Source organism: Carlito syrichta, unplaced genomic scaffold (assembly GCF_000164805.1).
Source record: "Carlito syrichta isolate Samal-C Ts95f unplaced genomic scaffold, Tarsius_syrichta-2.0.1 Scaffold315593, whole genome shotgun sequence".
In the NCBI taxonomy this organism is placed as follows: domain Eukaryota; kingdom Metazoa; phylum Chordata; class Mammalia; order Primates; family Tarsiidae; genus Carlito; species Carlito syrichta.
Window position 1 is genome coordinate 1,590,343 of NW_007259689.1, and position 22,441 is coordinate 1,612,783.

The 22,441-nt window shown below is 40.9% G+C and overlaps 1 protein-coding gene across 8 annotated transcripts in view; it reads right to left on the reverse strand.

Moving 5' to 3' along the window:
* LIMCH1 (LIM and calponin homology domains 1) overlaps positions 1-22,441 on the reverse strand; it is a 245,906-nt gene that overhangs the window by 91,785 nt on the left and 131,680 nt on the right. For 5 of the 8 annotated variants that reach the window (XM_021706458.1, XM_021706454.1, XM_021706455.1 and 2 more), the window contains exons 1-3: positions 10,345-10,726; positions 9,771-9,966; positions 713-965 (exon numbers count right to left, since the gene is read on the reverse strand). In XM_021706458.1, the coding sequence (XP_021562133.1) occupies positions 713-965; positions 9,771-9,966; positions 10,345-10,377 (482 nt within the window). In that variant the 5' untranslated portion in view covers positions 10,378-10,726. Of the gene's footprint in view, positions 1-712; positions 966-9,770; positions 9,967-10,344; positions 10,727-10,831; positions 11,094-18,099; positions 18,211-20,206; positions 20,238-22,441 lie in introns of those variants that run through there. The other 3 variants (XM_021706459.1, XM_021706456.1, XM_021706457.1) reach the window with 3 other exon arrangements.

A 22,441-nucleotide genomic window follows, 5' to 3' on the forward strand; every position in this document is an offset into this window, starting at 1 on the left:
GCCCAGGTGGGTCTTGAACCCGCGGGCTCAGGCAATCCACTCACCTCAGCCTCCCAAAGGCACGGGATTACAGGCTGAGTCACCGAGCCCGGCATGTCATATTTATTAAGAGACAGCACCTCACAGATAGTAGATGATCAATAAATACTTGCTCAATAAATGATTGAATAAATTCAAAACCATGATCAGATATTTTAAAAAATACTATTTCTCTAAAGAGATGAGAAAGTCAATGAATCTTCCTTTTATTATGACTGTTTCTACATGTGATTGTGCAACATGTATCATAAGTCACTTACATACTTGAGCTTGTACCTACATAAACTGGCATCTAGATTTTTAAAAAATCTTTTTGCATAAAGATCAGAGCCTCTTTATACCCAGTCTGACTGGATCAGGAGCCAAGCTGTCTCCGCCAAAGAACACAGATGACAGATCTGTTCCCAAAGTCCTATCAGTAGAATTGGTTTCAAAAATCTGCTGGTTAGACACGTATTTGTTGACCATCTCTACTGCATGCCAGGCACTCTGTACTAGGCGCACTCCTGGGGCTTCTATTTACCCTGACTCGCCCTCTCCAAGGATCTGTCCTGCCCACCTCCATTTGTAATCTGACATTCGAGTTCTGAATCAGTGGTTTGACATCCTCCGCGTCCAGGAGCTATGGTTCCTACACCAGGCTGGGAAGGAAGCGGTGGAGTTCAGAGCTTACCTGAAAGGCCTGTCCCCACCCAAGGGGGAGGTGGCAGTACTCCAGCTCTTGCGGTATTCCTCGCGCTCTGCCTTCTTCTTTCTCAGAGGCGCGGGGACATAGGCCGTCTGATTGCTCTTGTTGGGGAGGTACTGGTTAAAAGGCACTGCTGATTTCGGCTCACCGTGGGAAGTCCGTCGCGCAGACATGTCATCCTTTTTCACATCTGGCAACTTTCGATGCGGCAAGTCGGATTCAGAGTCACTTCCTCTCCCTGGGAAAGAGAGGATGGGTGCTGAAACGATGTGAGGGGACTAGCAGAAGAGTTCCCCATGGCCAGCACGCAGCATTCAGGGTGTGCTCAAACCCATGAGTTCTGAGGGTTCCTTCTTAAATTATTCACTTAACATTAAAATGTCAGTCTAAATTACTCTATTCTGGGAAAAGCTCTCAATTCTAATGAGAGAGGGGAAAAAAGGGCCAAATTAAAAAATGTAGAAGTAAGCCTGTTTCTGGGAATTACAAGAATCAATATATATCTGCAATAGAACCAGATGTCTGCTGAGATCCTGCAACTTTCTAAAGAAAAAACACATGAATTAACCAACAAAGTGTTTTGTTTTTGAGTTGGGGGTCTCAGTCTGTTGTTTAGGATGGAGTGTAGTGGCACAATCACGGTTCACCGCAAGCTCGACCTCCTGGGCTCAGGTGATCCTCCCTCCTCAGCCTTCTGAGTAGCTAGGACTACAGGCATGTACCACCATGCCTGGCTAATTTTAAAAATTTTTTTGTAGAGACGAGGTCTCACTGTGTTGCCCAGGCTCGAACTTCTGAGTCCAAGTAATCCTCCTGCCTCAACTTCCCAAAATGCTGTGATTACAGGTATGAGCCACCACACCAAACCTCAGTCAGTGAAGTTTTCTCTAAGCACCTGATGCATGTCTTATACTGTGCTAGGTACTCCAGCAAATAAGAATTATAAACGATTTTGTCATGGCCAACAAACATGAAAAATGCTCCATATCAGCAATCATTAGGGAAATGCAAATTAAAACCACAATGAGAAACTTACCCCAGCCAAAATGGGCATGATAAAAAAGTAAACAACAAAAAAAATTGATGTTGGCACAGATGTGGTGAAAAGGGAGTGCTTTTATACTGTTGGTGGGAGTGCAAATTAGTACAACCTCTATGGACATCAGCATGGAGGTTTCTCAAAGAACTAAAAATAGATCTACCATTCGATCCAGCAATCCCATTATATAAATAAGACAGGTGCACTCAAATGTTTACTACAGCACAATTGCAAAGACATGGAATCACATAAGTGCCCATCAACTGATGAGTGAATAAAGAAAATGTGATATATACAGACACACACACACACACACACACACACACACACACACACACACACACACACATCATGGAATACTATTCAGTCATGAAAAGAATGAAATACTGTCTTTTGCAGCAACTTGAATTGAACTGGAGGCCATTATCCTAAGCAAAATATCTCAGGAATGGAAAACCAAATACCACATGTTCTCACGTATAAACGGGCACTGAGCAATGGGTTGACAAAGGCAAGAAGGGCAGTACAATGAGTATTGGAGACTCAGAAGGGAGGATGCTGGGAGAAGCATGAGGGATGAAAAACCACCCATCGTGTACAATGTACACTATTTGTGTGTACATTTGTCACACACAAATAGTCACACTATCTGTGTGACGGGTACACTAAAAGCCCGGACTTCACTACTCTATAATTCATCCATGTAGCCAAAAACTACTTGTACCCCTAAAGCTACTGAAATTTGAAAAAAAAGAATTTTGTCTTTGAGACATCTTTAATCAACCTATAAAATACATAGAGAGTTTAAGTTATAACAAAGGAGGACAGACGTATAAGAACCATAGGAATACAAAAAGGTAACTGATTTGGATTATACCAAGGGTTTGCCTTCCAGAAAGTGGCTTGAGTTCTAATAAATGCATATTTCTCTACATAGGAGCTCTTCTGATTCCCATAGAGAGAGGCACTATTTTCCTCATTTGATATGGTCCTATGATCTTGCCTTTTCTTCCTGCACATTATACTTTCTAACCTTGTCTCTATTCTTTCCTCCCTCTCTCCCTCTCTTCCTTCCTTTTTTGAGTCAGTCTCACTCTGTTGCCCAGACTGGAGTGCAGTGGCATGATCACAGCACTCACTGCAGCCTCACCTCCTGGGCTCAGGCAATTCTTCTGCCTTAGCCTCCTGAGTAGCTAGGGTTACAGGTGTGCACCATCATGCCCATCTAATTTTTTATTTTGTAGAGACAAGGTCTCACTTTGTTGCCCAGGCTGGTCTTGAATTCCTGGGTTCAAGCAATCCTCTTGCCCCAGCCTCCCGAAGTGTTAGGATTGTAGGCAGAGTCACTGCGCCCAGCTTTACCTTTATATTTCGAGAACAAGGGCTTTATAGATTTCACAATTTTTTCTCCATTGCCTTTACATATTGAGCAACCTCAGATAATATGATGAAAATAAATGAGTTGGTTTGGCGTAGAGTGTTTTAGACAACACAAATGAATTTAATATTGCCATCACCAGCCTTTTATTGGATAATACCTCTAGTAATTGTACTATATTTTTGTTTCTTGAGCATCATCTCATTAGATTTCTAAGATCTATTCAATGAAGCTATAATTACAAAGAACACTTTCATATAGGTAACCACCATTTCAATGCAGGTTGAAAACACTCTTTACAATTTTTTTTTTTTTTAAACAGGATCTCACTCTGTTGCCCACTCTGGAGGCTTGAACTCCTGGGATCCAATGATCCTCTCACCTCAGCCTCCTGAGTAGCTAGGATTACAGGCCTGTGCCTAAATAATTTTTTTTAAATGTTGTTGGCCGCGTTCGGTGGCTCAGCCTGTAATCCCAGCACTCTGGGAGGCAGAGGTGAGGGGATTGCCTAAGCCCATGGGTTCGAGACTAGCCCAGGCAACTTGGAGAGACCTTGTCTCTACAGTAAATCAAAAATTAGCCGGGCGTGTTAGTGTGCGCCTTTTAGCTGCACATGGTAGTGTGCGCCTGTAGTTCAGGCTACTTGGAAGGCTGAGGCGGAAGGATTGCTGGAGCCCAGCAGGTCGATGCTGGGGTGGCCATGAGCATGCCACTGCACTCCAACCTGGGCGACAGTGAGACTCCAACTCAAAAAAAAAGTCATTGAGATGTAATCTTGCTATATGTTGTCTCAGGCGATCTCGAACTCCTAGCTTCAAGTGATCCTCAGCCTCCCAAAGTGCTGGGATTAATTTTTTTTTGTTAGACATGAGTGAAAACTCTTAATCAATGAGAGCAGTACAAGATTATTCAACTCCCCTGATAACAAATATAAATATATTTAAGAAAACAGCCTTAAACTAAGAGCCAAGAGATGTGGTAGCTGGTCGGAGGGGGTAGTAGACAGGGTGTTAAGTCAGATCCACTTCATTCTGAGCTACACTACCCACTGGTATGAGACTTTGCACATGTTACTTCTCCCTTTAAGCCTTGGTTTCCCAATATATAAAATGAAGATAATTCGTAGGGCTGTTGGGAAGACCAGACACATGTAGAGTTATTGGTACCATCCTTGGCACAGACTAAGTGTTTAATGAATGCTGACTATTCTTTATGTCATAATAGCTTGGATTGGCCAGAAACGAACTGTGGGTGCCTAGGCTCGTCTCCAACACTCGACTGTCCTCTTCTGTAAAATAGGAGTGAGATGATTTGCCCTGGAGATTAAATGACATAATGGCTTGCAAAAAAGTTAAAAGCACTGACCATAAACAAGTTGCTCATTGTTGGAGATGAAATATTCAGTGTATGAATTATTCATGCCACTTGCTCTCAGTCTCCCGTCTGAAGTTTTGACCATTTCATGACTTGTTAGTACAGTGTCTGATTCATAATTTAGCTCCCATCCCACCCCGAGTCTTTGAACAAGTGTGTCTGCCTGCCTCAGTGTCGTAATGAAATGATGAGAGCTCCCTGTGAATGTTTTATAAATACGAGTACTACCTTACCTTGCCAAACTCTTACATTTGCTTCCCCGCTTGATATTATTTCCATTTTATAGAGGTGGAAACAGAGGCTTGGAGGGCTGAAGGCCCCCCTTCTTCAGGGCTGGTCAGTAACAGCTCTGAAACTCCAATTTCTGTTGTTGACTCTCAGCTAAAGTTTTGTCCTCTGTGACACATCTCTCTCGGGAAAATGTCCTCTGCTTAAAGCGTCCTGACTAGGAGAAGTACTGCAGTTTGTTGGGTAAAGAAATGAAAGAAAAGGATTCTTCAATCAACTATGAAAGCTTAGTAATGGATCCAAGCTGTCTCAGGTCCTTCAATCCTAAAATCCTGTACTCTACAAACCTTATTTGTGTATAATACCTAAAATATATTATCTGTGAAATAACAGTGAAAGTCTCAGCCAGATACCGTGGCTCACGCCTGTAATCTCAACACTTTGGGGAAGCCAAGATGGGATGAGTGCTCGAGTCCAGGAGTTTGAGAACAGCCTAGGCAACATAGCAAGACCTTATCTCTACAAAAAATAAAAGAATTAGTCAGGCATGGTAGCATGCACCTGTAGTCCCAGTGACTCGGGAGCTAAGGCGGGAGGATGGCCTGAGCCCAGGAGTTTGGAGCTGTGGTTAGCTGTGATTATGCCACTGCACTGAATCCTGGAAGACAGAGTGAGACTCTGACTTTTAAAAATTTTTTTTAAAAAAGATGGCTGGGTGCAGTGACTCAAGCTTGTAATCCCAGCACTTTGGGAGGCCAAGGCAAGAGGATTGCCTGAGCCCAGGGGTTTGAGATTAGCCCGGGCAACTTGGTGAGAACTCATCTCTAAAATTTATATGTATATTAAAAAAAATTAGCCGGGCATGATAGTGCGTGCTTGTAGTTCCAACTTTTTGGAAGGCTGAGGCAGAAGGAATGCCTGAACCCAGCGGATCAATGCTGGGGTGGCTGTGAGTATGCCACTGGACTCCAGCCTGGGCGACAGAGTGAGACTCTGATTCAAAAAAAATAAAAAAACAAAAAACAACTTCTACACTGTTGGTGGGAGTGTAAACTAGTACAGTCTCTGTGGAAAACAGTTTGGCAATTCCTAAAACGCCTGAACATCAACCTTCCATACAACCCTGCAATCCCCCTACTGGGAATATACCCGGAGGAACTCAAATCACTCTAAGAAAAAGATATCTGCACACACGTTTATTACAGCATTATTCACAATAGCAAAAACATGGAACCAATCGTGCTGCCCATCAAAAGAGGACTGGATTTTTAAAAATGTGGTACATATACATGATGGAGTATTACGCAGCCATAAAGAAGGATAAAATTATAAACTTTGCAGCAGCTTGGATAGAATTAGAGTCCATAATACTGAGTGATCTATCACAGAGACAAAGAACTGAGTATCACATGTTCTCACTCATAAGTGGACCTTGAACAATTATAGTAATATTATAGGATAAGGATTGTCAGTAGTGGGAAACTACCAGGGTGAGAGTTGGGCTGGCAGTAGTGGGATTCTGCCGGGGGGTGGGGGGCAAACCTCATCAACAAGGTTACCTGTATAATGAACACTTGTATACTTAGCCCTGGATTGTACCCCACATTTCTAAAATTAAAACTTAAATAAAAATTTAAAAAAGACTGAATGTCTCAAAATACTTAACATCTAAGTAGATCAAGTTCGGTCCAATTATTCTTTGGTGAATGTCTCAGACATTTCAAGAAATGTTAACTTGCAAATGCCCCAGACAGAAAGGCTCAGTTGAAAGAAATGCAGGTTTATGAACTTAGAGACCAGGGTTTAATTTCAGCTCCATCATCAGCTCCATCATCTGTGTGACCCTTGGAAATGTAAATCTCCCGTACTTCAGGATCCTCATGGGATACATAGAAGTGGTAACACAGGTCTGGTAAGTTGTGTGAGGATTTAATGAGATGGCATTAAGCACCTAGGAAGTGGTTGGCACAATCTACCCTCAGTAAATGCTACAGCTCTTCTTATCTGAGATTTTGACTTCACTTCATTCTGTAAACATGGGCACTTACTAGGGTGGTTTCTCCATTTATGTTCAGAGTTAGGAAAATGCAATATAGCACACGATCATGATATCATTTTATCAAAGTCTGACCCTCCCTTTCCATGAGGCTACATTTCTCTCTTAGCAACTAGAGGTCTTTCTTTTTTCTTTTTTTTTATATGTATCTTTGTCATACACCCCCCAACTCTTTATATTTTTATCTTCCTCTAGTACTTTAATTTCTCTCATTCCTATTTGTCTTTCTTAACGCATCAAGACTATTTATATAACCCAATGTGTCATATTTATCAAATACGTTATTAATTTTAAAAGTGCCTGAGTAGAAGATTTGGTACTTCCTCTTCAAGGAAACCCATTAAGTGGCCTCAGAAGAGTGAAGAAATGGTGACGGTGAGGACACATGTCCAGCAAGGCAGATTGGTTGCATCAACCCTGGAGCTCTACAGAATTCCTACCAGGTAGCTCTTGGGTCCAACCCATAGAATTATGGTACTTCTTGGGAGGGCTCATTTGATTATCATTATGGAATGGATCAGCAGACAACAATAAAAATAAAATACAAGATCTTCATATTGACCAATATAGAGTTGAAGAATTTCATGATAAGACTTTCCCTAATTGACTGTGAGTCCTAGAACATAAATCCTTAAGACTTAAAAATTTTTTTTCCCAAATTTGGAAGTATTTATTAGGACTAGCAATCTTCTTAATTAGCATTATTTTTAAAAAAACAAACCATAAGCACTTATGAAATGCAACATCTATTTGGCTGAAATTATACTACAATTTAAAAGGCAGATTAATAAATGCATTGTTTTTCTTAAGGTCTTGATTAGTTTATAAGAACATAAGTCTTAAGGTATTGGGCTGATTGGTGAAATCTGTGTAAGATGCTCTTTCATGGAAAGTGTTTTGTGAAACTCAATTCATGGCTTTTTATTTATGGAGAAAACATTTATAAAAAGACTCTGACTTATCAATCTTAATTGCTGCTAACTTAATTGCACCTCAGTACATATTAGTATAATATTAGTTATTACCATTTCAAATCTCTTCAAGATGTGGTTCCTTATTAACTCTGAATCTCTCAAAACTGGTAACAGAATAAATAGAGGATCTACATCACTAGTCATTTTTTAAAAAACAGAATAAAAAATGCAATTTTTTTGAGTCAGGATCTTACTTTGCTGCCCAGGCTGGAATGCAGTGGCACAATCACAGATTATGGCAGCCTCAACCTTCTGGGCTCAGATAATCCTTCTGCTTCAGCCTCTCAAGTAGCTGGGACTACAGGTGCGTACCACCACACCTGGCTAATTTTTTTATTTTTTTTTTATAGAGAGGAGGTCTTCCTATGTTGTAGAAGCTAGTCTCAAACTCCTGTGCTCAAGTAATCCTCCTGCCTTGGCCTCCCAAATTGTTGGGATTACAGGAATGAGCCAATGGCGCCCAGACTAACACAATAATTTTTTAAAAACCAATCAAAATGATATGGACAAAATAGTTTGGTTAAGATATGTTTTGGAAAAGTAAATCTACTTTTTGCTTATGTTACATCTCAATTAGATTATGAACTTGGCATTTAACTTCTAATGCCGTGGGTGGTACTGAGGATGTCTTCTAAAATTTTAGAAATGTTTTTCAAAAGGCACACAATACCATGGAATTCTTTCGGAGTCACATACTATGTGGCCCCAAGGCTAATCTGTTTGTTGGAAAATTTAAGCCCTCAACAAAAGCGTTAGTTAAGTCATTCTAGAATAAAACATCTGTTAGGCAAAGAGAAAGAAGTATGGGTAAATTAAATTTAAGCACAGAAGTTTTGAACTCACACTTCTTGAAGCTAACATTGTTAGGCTACTTCATGACAGTAATTTTTTATAACCTGTAAATATTAGGATTATTAAATTTTCAAAGGCTCATTTATAAAATAAGGATAAGAAGGAATGTCACACAGTTCTGTAGGAAGACTAGGTGAGACACTGCATGAGTATCTGAGATGTGTGCTGAGAACTAAATGAGATACTACATGCCAACTGGATACATTAAATACTCAATTCTTTTAGCAGCACATAATTTTATAGCTGAAAGAGATCTTTTAGCTACAAAAGTTCGTTTTGATCTCAGAGAGTAGGCTTAAGTCTCTAGCTATATTAGCATCAATCAAGCAGTAAAAAAATAGAAACAAATAAAAAATGCCCCCTCCCAACCTCAGTGCCTTTCTGCAAGTTTATATATGCAGAGCTAAGTTGTCTTTCCTTGCTAAAAGTATACAAATAAGTGAGGCAACCACCCTCTGAAAAACAGGCATTGTATTTGTATCAGGTTATAAGACTATAACATTTTTGAAAAGAAAAATGATTATTTCTTACAGATGATATAAAACCCACAAGATTTCAATCCAACCCAGCATCAGAACAAACAGACAGTGTGGGTTGGGTACTGTTTATGAATGGCCACCTGTGTCATGCTGATCAGCTGTTCAGGTATCATAAGCATCAAACGTTACCAAGAACCATGCCCATTAAAGTCGCACAAGCTCAGGCTTCAGAATTTTCCTAAGTGTGCACAGTGCACTTCCAGTTTGTTGGAAGTTGATCCATTTTCACTTGTGCAGTGTGGTACTCACTCAAACATTTCCTGTTCTTGTGCCCAGAGTATATAAACCTCCGGCACACTTTATGAGCTAATGGTCTGCACAGCATCTTGATTCAGAGACTGAGGGAGGAATGATGTAACACTTTTTCCAACAGAAGATATGCTCACTGAGGCAATGCTCAAATAAACTCCTGGCACAGCCAACCAAGATTCTAAGGACCATGAAAAACAACACTCAGAGACTTTTTCCCTGCCAATTTCTAGAATTACCAGGTTCCAGCAAGGTGGGCATGGAATTCGTCTTCCCAGCCCATCCCTCTGCGGGCGACAGGGCAGGCCGTTAATGATCAATTCTGAGATGCAGTTTATTAAGATTCCGACCTACCATCACTGCTTCCCCTGAGGACTACATCTGGAGAAGGTGTCTGCCGGGAGCGAGAGCCAAAGGAGTCCAGGCTGTCGAAGGAGTCATCTCGGCCGTGACGCGGGGGAGAGAGGGAATCGCTGCGCTCGGAATCCCAGCAGTCAATGTAGCCACTGTCCCGGATACTGCGTTTAGGACTCTCAATGTCATCAGTCTCCTGTGCAGAAAGAAAATGAAATATTACAGACCATGACTGCTTTCTCGCCTACAATATCAGGAAAATCAGTCTCCGGTGGACTCTAAAAAAAAAAAAGTCCTGCAGATCATGTCAGTCTGGAAAGGTTTGTGGCAACCAGTTACGGGATCGATTGTTATCCACAAGTCATCATCTGTCCCTCAGCTCTCCTCTACTGCAACTTTCCCAATCAGAAAAGCATGCAGAGCATTTAAAAAGTCCCCAAGTAACTCATACTCCATCATGTTTTTTTTTTTTTAAAAAGAAGAAGCAAAGGAATGAGAATCAAGGATCACAAAGTTGGGATTCACAGAAATACAAGGAAAGATAAAAGCAAAAGCGAAAAACCAAGACCTTAACCTTGACTTGGCTTTCGGGATCCATTAACTGCATTCTGTCCGGGAATGAGCCCCTGGTCTAGCTGTGCGACTGCCCCTGTTTATGCTCTCTGGCAGTTGCAAGCAGCGTTTGTTTTTTGCAGCAAAATCAGTTCTGTAAAATCCTGGAGCAGCGTGAGTCCATCTCCTGCTACCTTGAAGGGAAATTCCTGCTCTGAAAGGGAGCTGTCTTTCTGAGGCAAAAAGTTAAAAAAAAAAAAAAAAAAGCAATGAAAAATATGCAAAACGCTTTTCCTGATGCCTCAGAAGAATCCAGGCATGCTCCTGCTCTCCGCCAGCCCTTGGCGTTGGGGGTGCTGGAAGCACTTGCGGCTGACCCACATGTTCAGAGCAGGGAGAACAATGGCCGTCTTTGACAGCCTGTGATTATAAATTCTTTCCAGCACAAGCAGCACATACTAAAACACTGGAACTCCAGCAGAAGAAAGGTCAGTCAAAGCCATCCTCACCCTCGTATTATAATAAAAGCCTTGTTCCCGCCAGTGTCTTAGCATTCATTATAATCATCCAGGCTGACGAAAACAAAAATAACTCTGGTCACTCAAAGATAAACCTCAATTTAATATCCTCCAGACTGTCGCTTAAAACCAGGACAACACGAGCAGAGGGGCACGTTCTCATCAGCAAAAAGTGGAATGCCATACTGTGGCTGGATTTCCCGGGATGCTCACAAAGGTCCCTGCTGCATTTGCAATAGAAAGGAAAAATAAATATTCTTCCTGCTAGCAATTTTGGGTACACTGGTCTAAACTGTCTAGGATGCCCCGGGAGCCAATGCCTTCACAGGAAGTGCCTTTGCTGGCTGCATCCATCAATTATACCCGGAGCCTCTGACACACTCAGCAGGGGGAGGCCCTTTAGGGGGATGGAGTGGCTGTAATTTACAAGACACATACAGGTTTTGCAGCAAGAGAAAGGAATGGGTGAGTGGACAAGGACAGGGCTGACAGCAACACCCTGCAACCTCCACACAGAAGACCTGATGAATGCCCCTGGAGAGTAGATTGTCAGAAGCTTGGGTGAGCAGAGCTGACATGACCCTCCAGAGGAAGGCAGACATTCCAGTTATGGAAATTAAGGTAGCTCACTTGTAGGTCAAAAGTTAACCAGGACTTGAACAAAAGCCAGGCCCGACTGGCTGGAAAAGGAAGAGCTCATGACTCACTGCACATTATAGACCTAAATTGGATATGGTTTTATATTTAATTTCTTTGGAAATGCAAGTAATTATCTTGGATTATTTATCTGCTGAGAATAGGCCAAATGGCTGGAAAACAAAGGTCACTTTCGTTGAACACTCATAATGTGTCTGAGGCTACACGTAATGTTTTTTGTATATTATATTATTTAATCCTCATGACATGGTTAACATTATCCCTGTTTTACAGAAGAGAAAAATAAGAATCAGAATAAGAAAAATTAAGAATCAAATGATCATGAAGTCACTTGACTGAGGTTACACAGTCAGTGGCAAAACTGTGATTCTAACACAGAACTCTGTCTACAAAATTCCAAATGGTAAACCTGAAAACATTTGGCCATCTCTGGGATAGTTATAGCTCACCCATCAGCATCTTCCCCTATGCTACTGGACACTTACCATCTCCTTATTCTGTAGAGGATGCTAACCTGGATATGTTCCTCAGCTAATGTTGTTTATGTCTAGATCACCAAACCATAAACACAGTCATGCATTGCTTAACCATGGGAATACCGTCTTAGAAATGTGTCTTAGGTGATTTCATTGTTGTACAAACATCACAGGGTGTATCTCCACGTACCTCGATGGTCCAACCTAATACACACCTAGCCTACATGGTCTTGCCTATTGCTCCTAGGTTACAAGCCTGTAAAGCATGTGACTGTACTGAATACTGCAGACAATTGCAACACAATGGGAAGGACTGGTGTACCTAAACAAAGAAGAGGTACAGCAAAAATACAGGTTGACTATCCCTTATCCAAATGCTTGGAAGCAGAAGTGCTTCAGATTTTTTGGATTTTGGAATATTTGCATTATACTTACTGGTTAAGCAACTCATGTCTTTGCTCCAGTTTTCAATTTTGGAGCATTTCAGATTTCAGATTGTCAGCTTAGGGATAGCCAACCTATGTTATAATTCTATGAGACCACTCTTGTATATGCGATCAATCATTATTATGCAGCATGCAGCTATTGCAAGAGAGAGGCTATCTAGGGTAATGGTTAAGAGAATGATTTTGGGGCCGGGTGCAGTGGCTCACGCCTATAATCTCAGCACTTTGGAAGGCTGAGGTGAGAGGATTGCCTGAGCCTATGGGTTCAAGACCAGCCTGGGCAACTTGGCGAGACCTCATCTCTACAATAGATCAAAAAAGTAGCCAGGTGTGGTGGCACGTGCCTGTAGTTCCAGCTACTTGGAAGGCTGAAGCGGAAGGATTGCCTGAGCCCAGCAGGTCGAGGCTACGGTTGCCGTGAGCAGTGTGCCACTGCACTCCAGCCTGAGCGACAGAGTGAGACTCCAACTCAAAAAAAAAAAAAAAGTGGACCTTGAACATGTATCGTAATACTATAAGAAAAGGATCGACAGTGGTCGGAATCTATGGGGCGGGGACAGGGAGGGCAAGGGTGGTGGGATTAATGGTTGTCAATATCTGTCTGGGGATGGGGGGGGATACCCCTTATCCACAAGGGTGCCTGAACGATGCATATTTGTATACCTAACCCTTAACCCTTAACTGTACCCCACAATTTTAAAATAAAAAATATGTTTAATAATAAAGAAAAGAAAGAAAAGATAATTATTTTGGAAGCCAGACTGACTGAGTTTAAATCCTGGCTCTACCCCTTGCCAGCAGTGTGACCTCAGTTTTCTCATCTGTAAAATGGGGCTAATAGCAATGCCTATCTCACAGAGTTGCTGAGAGGGTTGCATGTATTCACATATGGAAGGAAAATGCCCAATGCAGAGTAAAGTACTCTAAATGTATCGGCTATAGTTATAACTACTACCATGAATGTACTCACTCAGATGGGTAAATTTCAATATATATATAAACCACATAACATTTATAAATGTAGTTAGGGACACATCTTTACACACAGCCTTACATTCCTCTCTCTCTTTTTCCATCTACACCCCAAATCTAGATGCCTTGGGCCCAATTCCCCTTCAGAGAAGGCAGACACTCAGGAACTGGGCTGCTGGTCACATCTGGAGATGACACAACTACATGCTGCTTAGCATAGCATCACAGAACTGGATCTTCAAGAAGATATACCAGAAAGGCTCCCGCAAAGACCCAATATCTTCTCCACCCCCACCCCACAAACCACAGGAAAACAGAAAGGAAAAAAGGAAAAGTCAACGTGCTTCAGCAGCTGTCTCACAGCTAATTATGGGAAAGAAAAACAGAAAGGTTATGTTCACGTCTGAGTAGAAAGCCAAGAATCCAACCTTGGAGCCAGTGCAAGAGCTGGATGAATGGTATGGCCAGTTTGAAAAGTGATACCCAGGCCACCCATGGCTGTCCTTGGCCAAACTGGTCCCCTGGGAAGCTCAGGGTGAAGTGAGAGGCTAGTCCTTCAGCCAGAAATTAAGACATGGACACCAGCTGGACGAACAGTTGTATTGGTTTCCACTAAGTCACCACATTTTGTTTTTTGATCACCTAAAATTAAGCTTCTGGGGGAGGGTAGAAGATAAAAACCATCACAAAGGTTCGCAGAGTCTATATTCTCCTTTCTTGGGGTCCAATGACATCGTCTCTGCTCTCCTTAGGAAGCCAGTAGTTTTTTGTTTCTACAGACAGCACTCCTGGGAAGGGAACAGAGAGTCAACTCAGATCAGTCCAGGATGTCCACTGCTACTTAATTGTTCTAGTATAAGTGTGCTAATGAGGGAGGTGAGAACTACCAACTGCCATGATATTTTTGGGTTATTTTATTCATCTGTTCTTCTCTTATTCCTCCTTGTCAGAGATAACAAGAACCAGTCAGGACTGGCAAATGACTTATAGTGTCTGAGACACTCCAGATATCTCTCTGTTTACCACTCAACACGTTCTGCTTCCTTTGTGATGTGTAAGGTAGCTGATCCTATTCTAGAGTGTTCTGAGGTTCTACTTTTCCAGCCTGGTCCCCTACTCTCTACCCACCACTCTCTGCTGGTGGAAGCGAATCATTCCACAGATACTCAATGAGCATCTTCTGTGTGCCAGGTACTGTTCTAGTTCTGGGAACATAGCATTAGGCAATAATCAACAAATACCCTGTCCTAACTGGCCTTATGTTCTAGAAGAAAAGATTAAATAAAACCCTGAAAAACCCAGAAAAAACACACAAATGAGGACAAAGTTGGATGATAATTATTGTGAAAAAAATAAGGCAGGTTGGTAACAGAAGCTGAAGCAGTTGCTAAGGTAGGGGGTCTTTACCCACCATGTCTCCTCCTCTTTATTCCCTTCTTCTAGTAATACCTCTCACTCCCTGAAACAGGATTGGGCCAGTCACAGTATCCCTCGCTCCCTTGGTTCAGGAAGAGGACCCACATGGGAGCACAGCACATCCATAGAAATTTTACACTTGTGGTCATGGGGAAGAATTTCCCTGCCTTTCTGTGCAAGGAGCTAGAAGCAGGTAATCCTGGGGGTGACCTTGGCCATATTCCCTGTTATGAGGGAATGCTTGCCTATAGGAGGAAGGAATTAGTTTAAGGAGAAATAAGAAGAGATGAGAGAAAGAGATAGGAACAACCTAGACTATTGACTTTCTAGCTCTAGTACCTGAGATCTCTAGGGCCACCCTGCTCCGCACAGCTATCTCAACATTCTTGATAAATCCCCTCTGTTCAGCTTAAGAGTCACTTCCTTTGGGAGAAGTTCTCTGACGTGTAAAGGATTGGTAACAGGTCATTGCCACTATGCTTTCAGAGACCCTTTTTGTATACAGAAACAGCAGCAATCTATGAGTATCTACTATGTGCCAGACTCGATGCCAAGGGCTCTACCTGTGTTTCTTAGATTATAGAACTTAACAAGCTGTACCTTCATTAATCATTTTTATGTACATTTCTCCCACTAGAAAAATGAATATACATTTTTCTGGCTAGTCGCCTTTGTGAAAGAAAAACTTTTTTTTTTTTCTGAGGAAGCAAGATTTATTGAGAGGACAGAAAAACTTCCACTGTAGGAGGAGACCCGAGGGGGTTGCCCAGAAAGACTTTTAATTTCAAATTTATTCCAGCCTGTGTATATGCAGAAGAGATTACAGTTATCTTTCAATATCTTTTTTTTTTAGAAAAAATAAAACCCACAATTTTTAGTTGAAATAAAGTCTACTTTTCCCAAGTCTTTTCTTGCAACTAGGTATGGGTGAGTGAACAAGTTCAAGTTAATGAGATGTAAGTAGGTGTGTGATGTGAAACTTCCCAGAAGTGTGTTTAAAGGGAGGGCACAGGCCCATCCCCTCACTCCCTCTTTCTCTTAGCCTGAATGTAGACATGATGACTAAAGTCTGAGCAGACATCTTGAACTACCAGGTGAGAAGCCATGAGTTGAGGATATTGGTGTAAAAAGACAGAAGGAGCTTGGGACCCTCTGTTGTGGGACAGACACGGAACCCCACACCAGCCTGAACTGCTCAGGTCCAGATCTTGTCTATATAAGTTACAAATAAAATCCGATCTCATCTTAGCTGTTATTTTGAGTTTTTTTGCATTTCCCAACAGAACCTAATCCTAACTATTAAATGAGATAATATATATTAATAGATGAACAAAGATTGCCAGGTACTTGGATAGACCAGTGAAGTTTTAAGTCATTTACTCTCTAGATGGAGATAGGAGAGGATCATAGCTGGCCATTATAGGTAAGAGTCATGCTTTGTCGGGGATACTAACTACTCCATCCTGTCCTGTGATGGTATCTACAGTCATTCAATAGGGCAACAGTTGTTAATGACGGGTCACTTCAAGACAGTTGAAATAACTAACTGCATCAGTAGAAGGAGAAGCTAGAGGGGTGGAAGAAACCAATAGCGGCTCGGATTACAGAGGAGCCGGAGAAGGGTAAGACATGTCAATAACAGGAATAAATCAAATTCCAGCAGAAACCATCAGGGAACTGTCAGGTAGCACTTTTAAAAAGTTTGAAAAAGATGTTCCATTATTATCATTAACATCCCAACTTAATAGAAAACAATAAATGTTTATTGTTTTCTATCAAACTTACCTTTGTCGCTTCTCTAAGAATAAAGTGAGATGAAAAATTAAAGGACAATTAAGAGCTGAGACTCAGAAACAATGCATTGTGTTTAACTGTGTGGGTGTGTTTATTTCATTTCTGAAGGAATTCAGCTGAAAGGACTTTGTTTATGTGAGTTCTGACCCATATGAAAGCTTTGTCCATTTATAAATACATGAGCCAGACTGGCTCTCGGCAAATGGGAAGAACTATTAGGACTATTCACTTTAATTTAGGGAAAGGAAAATAAATTATTAGAAAGTTGGAACAAATTCTTGCTTTCAGCATAAAAAGAAAAATTGTAAAGTACTATGTGTCTCTTCGTGCGGCTCATGAGTTCATTTGTTTTGCAGGGTAGAGAAATTAAGAAGAGCAAGACCTCAATTATTTGTGCTCTAAAATGGACCTTATCCAAAATATATGCATGCTGATTACAAATCATCCTTATTCCTTCACTAAGGAGGCTTCTTCTGGGTCATACTATATCCCAGCACTTTGTATGAGTTATGTATATTTCTGAACCTTAAAAAGGAACACTCAGGCCGAGTGTGGTAGCTCATGCCTGTAATCCTGGCTCTTTTGGAGGCCGGAGCAAGAGGACTACCTGAACCCATAGGTTTGAGACCAGCCTGGGCAACACAGCGAGTCCTTGTCTCTACAATACACTTAAAAAATTAGTTGGGCGTGGTGGTGTGTGCCTGTGGTTCCAGCTACTTGGAAAGCTAAAGTGGAGGGATCACTTAAGCCCAGCAGGCTAAAGCTGCAGTGGCTGTGAGTGTGCCATTGCACTCCAGCCTGGGCAGCAGAATGAGACCCTGACTCAAAGGAAAAAAAAAAAAAAAGGGAACACTCAAGCAGGTACATACAAAACATTCCACTGTTTCTTTGACAAATTCTTACCTTAGGTCAGCTTTCCCTATAGTCAAATAAATGAACCAAGCTTTTAATAATGTACAAAATGTTTTCCGAGTCTCCAGGTCATTCAAATACAGTGGCCAGAAAATGCACGTATCAGAAAAGAATGCTTCTAATTTATCAGAGCTTGTCCGGAGGGATGCCAAGAACTTGGCTCACACCAGCGCACCCACACTAAGGCCCTGACGGGAAACACAGTGACCTTTAGGACGAAAGTGCGGAGCGAGTCTTCACTTTCATATAATACTGCATTGTTTAATGTAAGCGTTATTCCCCAGGAAAACAGCCTTGAGCTCCTGGGCATACAAAGCCATACACTGACAGATTTGAATTTGCTCTTTTGAAATTAAAGTTGAGCTCAGAACTCCCATTCTCCAAGGGGTATAAAAGTTCAGGTAGGCATGAGAGGCATGAGGCAAAGATGCCATTGGGAAGAGAAGTGGTCATTTCCTTGAATGTCTGGCATCTTTGGCCTGTACTGTTCCACAACCCGGTCCTCTAATAATCTTAAAAACAAGCAAATGTGCGGCTTTCCCACCCTGTCTAACCCTCATAGGATAAAGAAGAAAAGCCAAATTACCTTTCTCATCTGAGCCAACAATCCTTCAAACTCCTTCAAGTTCAGTGTAGTTCCACTGTAGGACGTACAGCTATTTGCTGCTTTTCCCAGCCAGTAAATGGTAACTAATACCTGTGGAACAATACAAGACACAAGAGCAGAAGAATTTTCCCTCAAGAATGATGTCTAAACTAAAGAATCAATAACGTTCCCCTAACCGGAAGGCAGGAAGGAAAGAACTAATTTACACTAATTTCCAAAAACCATCCTCCATGAGGTATCCATTAAATATAAAATCATTTTAATAAGAACCCAATGCCATATCAGTCAACACAAACATGATTCAGTAGTTAAAATAAGAGTCCAGTTTTAGGAAAAATTGGGTTGTGAGAAAGTAATCACTAAGTCAGCAAGAAGGAAAATACATCCTCCAAAATCATTTTCACCTAATGAAGCTTCCACAATGAGGCAGCAAAATTTTTCTGAAACCCTTTGGAGTCTTTACCCAAACAAGCAATGAAAGAGACTGCCAATTCTTTTTGAGAGAGGTGCTTTTAAAGACATTTCTACTTATGGGCACAGAGGTTCTGCTGAGACCAATGGCAAAAATCCCAAAGGAGTGACAAAGGTTAATTAGTGGTTCCCAGCACAAGATCAACAATATATCTAATTAAAGTCAGAAGAAAGCAATGGAACAAAGACTGTGATCTGTAAATACCTAGCTTTGGAGTAATAGTTAGAGTACCATAAGTCTGAGATGGGAAATTCTTTAGCCTTGACAAGTTTGCTACCAATTAAACATGCTGGATGCTTCAAATGTCTATGAATATTGAATGATTTGACACTATAGTCCTAATAATTTTATTCTCTCTTTCCAAAGAAACTGTCCACAGAAACAAATGCTCTTTCCATTGGCTTCCCATAAAACCCAGCAGGCATCAGCTGAAGATGAGGTTCTTAAAGCTGAATTGTAGAGATCTTAAGCCTATGTAAGAGTGAAGACTATTACTTTTACTTTATTTTCACATTCTGTCTTATGCTCCAAACAGGCTAGGAAGAACTTATAGTACCTCCTTCCACTTGGTAGGCCAGAAAATGCTTTGGATAACATGACATAGTTCTCTAGATTCAGCTGGCAACAGGCCCAAAATGTGGTTCTGTGCATCGATGCTAGGATGCAATTCCATTTTCTACCTCCATGGGAAAATTTTTACTTTATGAATCCTTCAAAACTTCCAGAACATCTTGTTTTTAGCTGATTGCTTACAAATAAATTTCCAGAGGATAGTTGATTCCAAATGTCAGGACCATACAGTAAAGAATGAGTGCTGAGACTATTAGGCTGTCTTGAAAGGTATAACAGGAGAATGGAGAATGGACGGTGTTGTGTTTTAGATTAAGGGTTTTCTGACTTGTTTAAAACTGTGTGTATGATGAAAGATGGAGTATACCTTTAGTTTAATAGGGGAAGAAAAAGAAAATAAGAATGAGATTGTCAATCAAATACAATAGCACCTGGGAAATGTGACAAAAGAGGTTAAGCCAATTTTAAAATTTAGGTTCAGAAGGTCACACCTTACATTCCTCAATTTAAATTTAAGATAAAAGAGCCCTAACATACTCACCTTTTGAAAATAAGCTCTAACTACAGAAAGTTGATTTTGGGAGGTACTAATGAAAACACAAAAGATTTCTGGGAGAATAAAATACACAAAGTATACGCCTATACAGTCAACTCTATCCATATTGTGCTGCTCTTTCTGTAAAGCAATTTGCCCAACTGCTTAATTTAATCTTCCATCTGTGCATACAAATGGGAAGGTGCTAATATTAGTGTTGAGACTGATCATCTTGTGTTTAAGAAACCGAATCACAAGCAGAATACATGCTCTCCTTTGTTTATGGATGTATCGAGCACGTATCTAATTAAAGAGAACCCCCTGCACACAATCTACTACTTTTATTTTTATTACAGTCATTAATTATTCTATCAGATACACATATACTTTTTTCTAAGAAAGACCCTTTCAAGCAAGGCATATGAGAAGCATTGAACTTAGCTAAACTTTATACTGAAGCATTCAAGTCAGAAGGATACAAGTTTGGAAAATGAAGTTAAAACACTTACATTTTTCAGCTTCCTACTATAGTCAAGGCTCCTAGTCAAGGAAAGGGAAAAGAAAATATGGTCAGAATAGCAGTTTCTACATTGTGATCTTTCCTTAGATACCTCTAAGATGTATGATAAAATCAGAAGAACACATTAGTCTTTCAAAGCCTATGACTGTTGATTTCAGGCATTGAATAAAATAATTTAGAAAATAATATCTCATCAACAAGGGTACATACATAATTAACGTTTGTATACCTAACCCTGAATTGTACCTAACATCTTTATACTAATAATAAAAAAAGAAAACAAAATATAGGACAGGTGGGATTAATGTTCCATAGTACTGTGAAAAGATGAATGCTTTGTCATATATGGACAATGAAGAATTCTGTTTTAAATTGGGACTGTTTAGATTTGGATTCCCAAAGTTTAACCATTAAAGACTCTGTCTTTTTTTTTTTTTTTTTTGAGTTGGAGTCTCACTCTGTTGCCCAGACTGGAGTGCAGTGGCCACTCCAGGCCAACGCAGCCTTGACCTGCTGGGTTCCAGCGATTCTTCCGCCTCAACCTTCCAAGTAGCTGGAACTACAGGCGTGCGCTGCCACACCCGGCTAATTTTTGATTTATTGTAGAGATGAGGTCTCGCCAAGTTGCGCAGGTGGGTCTCGAACCCGCGGGCTCAGGCAATCCACTCACCTCAGCCTCCCAAAGGCGCGGAATTACAGGCTGAGCCACTAAGCCCGGCTAAAGACTCTGTCTTGATTATGAAACACGCCAAGTTGAAATCTGACGGCACTTCCAAAATCTTCATGCAAATACTTTTTAAAAAGGTCTGAAACTAATTACACAGACCTGAAAACATGTATACAAAAAGAAATACTATCCAGATATTTTATTCTTTTCTCCTCTGGACATAAATTAGCATCAGGAATTAGCTGTAAGCAGGAAAGTATGCATGTGATGTTCAAATACACACACACATATTCTCAAATGTACACAAATGTTTATTCTCAAACTATACACAAAAAAGCTCCTCGATAATACCTTCTAAATATCCATATAGTGAAATATAAAAATTTCCCCAACACTATTTTAAAAGTTTTTTTTAACATTTCAACAAATAAAACAAGAAAACCCCCCCAAAACACTGAGTTTCTTTTTCCGACAGTAGCTTCAGTGAGGAGGAAATATAAATCCATCATATAAAGTAGTCAAGAATTCCTTCAAGTATTTAGACCCAGATTGCTTCATTGTAGTGCATTCTGACGTATTCTGAATAGATGGACAATTTTCAGTCACTTGAGATTTGAAGGAACAGAAAACAATGGAGTATGTATAGAGATAAGTTCATTAATAGGGATTTAGATTGAAACAAACATTGGTCCAATGTAGATTTTAAAATGTTTCCATGTTTTTGCTTTTAATACAAAAAAATAGTATGTCATTATTTCCTTAGATATCTGCTAGGACTTTTTTTAAAAATTCAACAAAGAATCCAGATTTTAAAATCTATAAATGGGCCGGGTGTGGTGGCTCAAGCCTGTAATCCCAGCACTTTGGGAGGCCGAGGTGAGAGGATTGCCTAAACCCAGGGGTTTGAAACCAGTCTGGGCAACTTGGTGAGACCTCATCTCTACAAAATTAGCCAGGCGTGATAGCGTGCACCTGTAGTTCCAGCTATTTGGAAGGCTGAGGTGGAAGAATCACCTGAGCCCAGCAGGTAGATGCTGGGGTGGCCGTGAACATGCCACTGTACTCCAGCCTGGGCAACAGAGTGAAACTCTGACTCAAAAAAAAAAAAGAAAATAATAAAAAATCTATAAATGACTTGAAATGTTTATAATACACAAGTGAAGAATAGAGAACATGGCCGGGATTCGTGGCTCAGCCTGTAATCCCAGCACTTTGGGAGGCTGAGGAGAGTGAATTGCCTGAGCCTGCAGGTTTGAGACCAGCACAGGCAACTTGGTGAGACTTCGTCTCTATAATAAAAATAAAAAATTAGCCAGGCATGGTAGCGCACACCTGTAGTTCCGGCTACTTTGAAGGCTAAGGCAGAAGGATCGCCGAGTCCAGCAGGTTGACCCTGGGGTGGCCATGAGTGTGCCACTGCACTCCAGCCTGGTTGACAGAGTGACCCTCTGACTCAAAAAAAAAGAGCCGGGCTCGGTGGCTCAGTCTGTAATCCTGCACCTTTGGGAGGCTGAGGTGAGTGGATTGCCTGCGCCTGCGGGTTCGAGACCCGACTGG